Genomic DNA, 1,631 nt, shown 5'->3' with positions numbered 1-1,631 from the left:
GGGGGGGGGGGGGGATGTGGATATTTAAAATTGCTTAAGAAAAAAGGAGGAGGGTAAACCCTGGATAAATGAATATCAAATTCCAGTGCGGAGACCTCTGGCTAGTGACCCCGCCGGTTCGTCTGCCTCGCCGCTGCGCCTCCCGACCCAGCGCCGCTGCAGCCGGCTCCACTCGCCCCCTGCGCCGCGGCCTCCTCGCAGCCAGGCTGCCCCAAGCCTCTGCGCTCCTCACCACTAGCGGCCGCCTAAATAGGAGGCCCGGACCCGCCCTTGACACGCCCTGGGGGCGGGGACAGGCCCAGTCTCGGCGCCTCTCCTGCTGCCCCGCGCGCCCCTCGGGCCTTCCCCTGGGACGTAGAGCAAGGCCTGCCCCCCTAACCGTAAAGGGGGAAGCTCGACCCCCACCTGGGTTCACAGCCTGAAAATTACCCAACCGCCCCCCTTTGCCCAGACACACACACGCCCGCGCAGTATTGGGGGGAAGGGAACAGGAAAGTGAGGTTATGTGCGGACAGGGCTCGAGAGCTATTCCTTTACTGGGAATATTGGAGGGAGGGGCGTCGGGGCAGGCTGGGAGTCGGACTGGGACGGGTGGGGAAAAGGACATACAGATCTATTGGAATCCTGGGGTGACCCCTGGCCTTCTTCCCACTCCAGCACTCTCAGCCCGCCCCCCCCCCACACACACACACACTCACACTGACACTCGCGTCTTCACTCACACGCAGACGCTGCGCTCCCAAGTTCACCAGCTTCCCTGTGGTGGCCGAGCGCCCCCTAGTGACTACTGCCTGCACACCCCAGCTCTGGCTTAAGAGGGAATGGGCTTCAGGAAGAGGGTAGAGGGAGACTACCCCTAACTCCCTCATTTCTGACCTCCCCGAACGGAGGGATGTTTCGGACTCGAATGGACCCACGTGCAGAGAGCCCAATGCTGGGCACAGGAGACGTGATGTACCCATGGGGACAATGTGCCCATCTGGAGACCTCATCTGGCCCACTGACATCAGAGTGAGCTACAGCCAACAGACTGGGGTGACCGGGGTCCTTTGGGAAGTGTCCAGGGAGGCTTTCCTGGGGAAAATTATTTGGCACTAAGTTTATGGGGCTGAAAATGGGAAGCCGTGTGGTTCTGGTGTTAGTCAGTGGCCCAGAGGAAAGAGGACCTGTTGGAGCCCACGTATGCACTGCGGAGTCTGGCAGAGCCCAAAGGGAGAGGCAGCCGGGCAGACAGAAGCCCTTGTTCCTGCTCTCCCCCCCATCCCAGATGTTGCCAGGGAACTGAGGCCAGGGGGCTGGTGGGGGCGGATGGAGGCCAGGGCCTGAGTGATGATTCAAACCTACTCACCAACACTAAGGAACGTCTGTAGGCCAGCTGCCCGGAGCTCCCACCAGGCTGGGGGCCAAGCCTTCTATCAGCCCCAGCCCAGGCTCTCAGCTCATCTTCGCAAGAGAATTGGGGTTTCTTCTCAGAACCCCTAGACCCCCAGGATCCCTTGCCTACTTCTCCTAGCTGGCAGCCTCTCTCCTCTTTCCCCCCATACCCCGCTTCCTTCAAAGCTCCCTTCTCCCCCAAATCCCCTGGTCTTCCCTAAGTGCTCCCTGAGGCCCCCCCCCCCCCCCCCCCCCCC

The 1,631-nt window shown here is 61.7% G+C and overlaps 1 protein-coding gene across 1 annotated transcript in view; it reads right to left on the bottom strand.

The window, feature by feature from the left end:
* The window catches only part of VEGFA (vascular endothelial growth factor A), an 18,326-nt gene that overhangs the window by 16,012 nt on the left and 683 nt on the right, over nt 1-1,631 (bottom strand). Inside the window, exon 2 of the mRNA XM_029943170.1 lies at nt 699-810. Within this exon, the coding sequence (XP_029799030.1) occupies nt 699-810 (112 nt within the window). The remainder of the gene's footprint in view (nt 1-698; nt 811-1,631) is intronic.

This window comes from Suricata suricatta, chromosome 7 (assembly GCF_006229205.1).
Source record: "Suricata suricatta isolate VVHF042 chromosome 7, meerkat_22Aug2017_6uvM2_HiC, whole genome shotgun sequence".
Classification (NCBI taxonomy): Eukaryota; Metazoa; Chordata; class Mammalia; order Carnivora; family Herpestidae; genus Suricata; species Suricata suricatta.
The sequence above is the reverse complement of the archived record's forward strand: the minus strand, read 5'-3'. Positions and strand labels throughout refer to the sequence as shown.